Raw genomic sequence first — 3,243 nt, 5'->3', positions numbered from 1 at the left:
TGCCAAGGTAGGAGACTGTGGTCTGAGAGGTGAGGCCTAACCTCAGAGATAGAAACATGGGGAAGGAGGTACGCTTAGGGACTCAGTGTGGACACAGGTTGTTAGCTTTTTTTTTATTGTTATGACTGGAATGGAAGACTCGAGCTTCAGGCTAGGGCAGGACTGTTCAGTACTCAGACCCCTAGGAAAGACAAGTGTGAAGGAGGCGGAAACAACACGCAGATCACTGGAATGGATAAAGACTTTATTTTTATCATTTCCCAGCCCCACAACCAAGAGCATTTGGTAAGACATTTCATTTTTCCTTGGTTGGGCGAAGGCAAAGTGGTTGGTCTCCTAATTACTTCCCGAAGCCGGAACCGTGGCTGTGATCATTCCCACGTGGGTGGTTCCCCTCGTGCATCTTCTCATGGGAGGCATAGACCAGCTTTGCCACCAGGATGACAAACTCCTCAAAGCTCAGCTCCTTGTCCTGGTTTGTGTCCAGGTCCTCCATGATGTCATTGATGACTTTTTCACGCCTTTTCTCCTTCTGTGGGTGAAGCAGAGGAGACTTTCAGGGCTGAGTGTAGCCAGGGAAGAGGGCTTGGAGCACAGTGAGCGGCTAGGTGGGAAATGCAAAGGAAAACCTGGCCCCTGGCGGTTGATTGAAAAATAAGAATAATGTTCCGAGTGTTCATGGTGGAGCAGATGCTAAACACGTACTAAACGCTTTCTAATTTGTTCCCCAGACAGCCCTCTGCCTCGTACACTCGGACTCTGCTCTATAGAAGGTCAAGCAGTTAGTAAGTCTAGAAGTGTCTGTCATTTATCCTTATAACTACTTGAACAGATAGAAATGGAAACTGGCCTTCTGAAAGGTCCATCATTTCTACAGGTTGTGGAGGCCGGGAGGAGGGGAGATGCACATTTGGATCTGACTTGGAGGATTATGCATCCCCTCACTCTCCTCGGCCTCTCAGTCACCCCCACTTTCCTTGGAGGTAACTAGCTGGTAAAACTTATTTAGGCTACTAAGTGTGGGGGGGCACCCAGGAAACCATGGGATCTTAAAGGAGCAAACCAAGCTCTGCTGACCCCGAAGGGTGTGGTAAAGCGTCCGGAAGACTCAGATAAAGAGGAGAGCTCTAGACATGGCAATGGCTTCATCAGCTGACTGCAAGTCTTCCACTCACTTGCTGGGACACCTTGGCTAAGCCCCACCCTGTCCCACACCCCGAGTGGTCCATGTTTGAGGTCCCAGTTTCCACTGGTTCATCACCCTGCTTCTAGCAGAGGATGTCAAGATGGCGTGTAGAACCCATGAAGGGATCCCAGAGAAGATATCTCGCAGCATAGCTTCATGTGCACCCTTGGTCTACCCTGAGTCAGTGCCTTGCTTGCCAAATATGCCCACTTATGAGGAGATGTCTGTGTCCCTAATACCTCCCATAATGACAATTCTCCAATTTTCCTATAGGAACTGGCCTTAAAATGAGCAGGCTCCTCAGTTCCCTAGGGAAAAGTTTTATACATATAAAACTTTTTATACACACACACACACACACACACACACACACACACACACACACACACATATATATATATATAAGTGAAGGTTTCCTCTGGCTCTGACACACATGCATGCTCCTCTCTCCCTTTCAGTGACCCCGCCCACACTGTCCGTGGTAGCCTTCTCTCCTTTCTTTCACTTTATGCTCTTTTCTTCAGTGTCCTCATAATGCATTTAATGCTCTCTCACCTAAAGACTGGATCGCGGCCTCCATCATCTCGAATCTCTCTCCTAATAAAGCCCATTCTGAAGGGTAACTGGTCTCAGCTCCCTTCTCTAGGAGCCAATGAACCTGCCATGCCACCACATTGCTTTAACAACCTGTGAGTCCTTTACTAGGGACTCAGCTGAAGTTCAAAGGGGAGGTCCTTTTTACTTTTTTAAACCATAGCCAGTCACCCCACCCTGCTGCAGCCAGCACAGACTACCCACAGAACTCTAATGTTCCTCCTGACTTTCAGGCCATTAAAGTTGCCTGTGTTCTTAAGGTTGTGTATCACCACCATTGGGATAATGGAGTCCTGTATCATCTCTACATCCCTCTGCCCAGAATAGGGTACCACACATTTGCAGGTGTTCAACGAAACAATTTTCCGACTCATGTCTAACTTTGAGTACCTCTAGTGACAGAACCCCACTGTCCCTGATGGAAGGTGCTGGGGTTGTCTTCCTGAATCCTACAGACTGCACCTCTTCCCTTACTAATCAAGCCTCACCTTCATAAAGTTTGCCAGATCTTTCTTCACCATCTGTTTGAATTCCTTCTGGCTCAGAGTGTCTGTGTTTCCTTCCACCGCAGTGTTCTTGTGGAAGACGTCGATGATGGTGTTTATGCTGCGTTCCATCGCAGAGGGGGTTCTGGTGGCCATCTTCTTGCTCCTCTTTGAAAACAGGGCAAACAAAGGTTACAAATGAACGGATAGGATGCTGAGCATCCCTGGCCTGGTCTGTGGCCACCGTTAGGCAGGAAAGGGAGGAGAAACACAAAGCAAAAAGAGTGACGGAATGTAAAAAAGCAAACTGTTTTACAGCACAACACTTGGAGAAAGTGAAGGAAGATGTCAAGAGGACATGGCCAACCAAGGAGCCCTCCTTCTAGAGGAGGACTTGGGAGAAAGTTGGCTAGGGGAAGGAATGAAAGATCTGGCAGGCGGGCTCCCCGCCAGAGAAGACGAAGCTCACTTACCAAAGCTAAAGAGCTACCAAGTATTTGGCAGGAGCAGCACAAGTCCCACTTTTATAGGCGGCCCCCTGCTAGACACATGGTTGTCCCTGGGAAAGATTGCTTCAGAGGTGAGCAGTGTGGTAACCCTGCCAGGGAGGGAGCCGGGTGGAGCAGGAAATGGTCACACAACTCCTTTTGCTTTTTTTTTTTTTTTGTGAAATTCCTAGCCTTGGACTTGGAGCTTGTTTGGGAGGAAACTGGTTAGTTGGCCCACTTCCTTTCCATCCAACACCCCTCACCCCCATCTTAAGCAAGACAGCCTGCCTGCCACACCTCTGATACCCTTTGTTTTCCTGTCCCAACTTGTAATATACAAAGGGTGTCGGGGATCCATAGTGACCATCTCATTCCGTCTTTGTTTGTTATATGTACACTCTGTCCTCTGAGTTTACAGACTGAGCTTTTTCCAGCGTTTTCCTGGTTCCTTTGGGAAGAGTGAGGGGTTGTCACAGAGTTCTTGAGTGGA

At 48.4% G+C, this 3,243-nt stretch overlaps 1 protein-coding gene across 1 annotated transcript; it reads right to left on the bottom strand.

Moving 5' to 3' along the window:
• Positions 1-227: 227 nt before the first annotated feature.
• Positions 228-2,875, bottom strand: LOC148119501 (protein S100-A9-like). The gene is made up of 3 exons (XM_087897299.1): positions 2,739-2,875; positions 2,269-2,433; positions 228-532 (listed from the first exon to the last, which is right to left on the bottom strand). Exons 2-3 carry the CDS (start codon positions 2,419-2,421, stop codon positions 341-343), a joined length of 345 nt encoding a protein of 114 aa, XP_087753425.1. The 5' UTR covers positions 2,422-2,433; positions 2,739-2,875; the 3' UTR covers positions 228-340.
• Positions 2,876-3,243: the final 368 nt, after the last annotated feature.

This window comes from Myodes glareolus, chromosome 17 (assembly GCF_982192425.1).
Source record: "Myodes glareolus chromosome 17, mMyoGla1.1, whole genome shotgun sequence".
Classification (NCBI taxonomy): domain Eukaryota; kingdom Metazoa; phylum Chordata; class Mammalia; order Rodentia; family Cricetidae; genus Myodes; species Myodes glareolus.
This window is presented reverse-complemented; position numbering and strand designations above follow the sequence as displayed.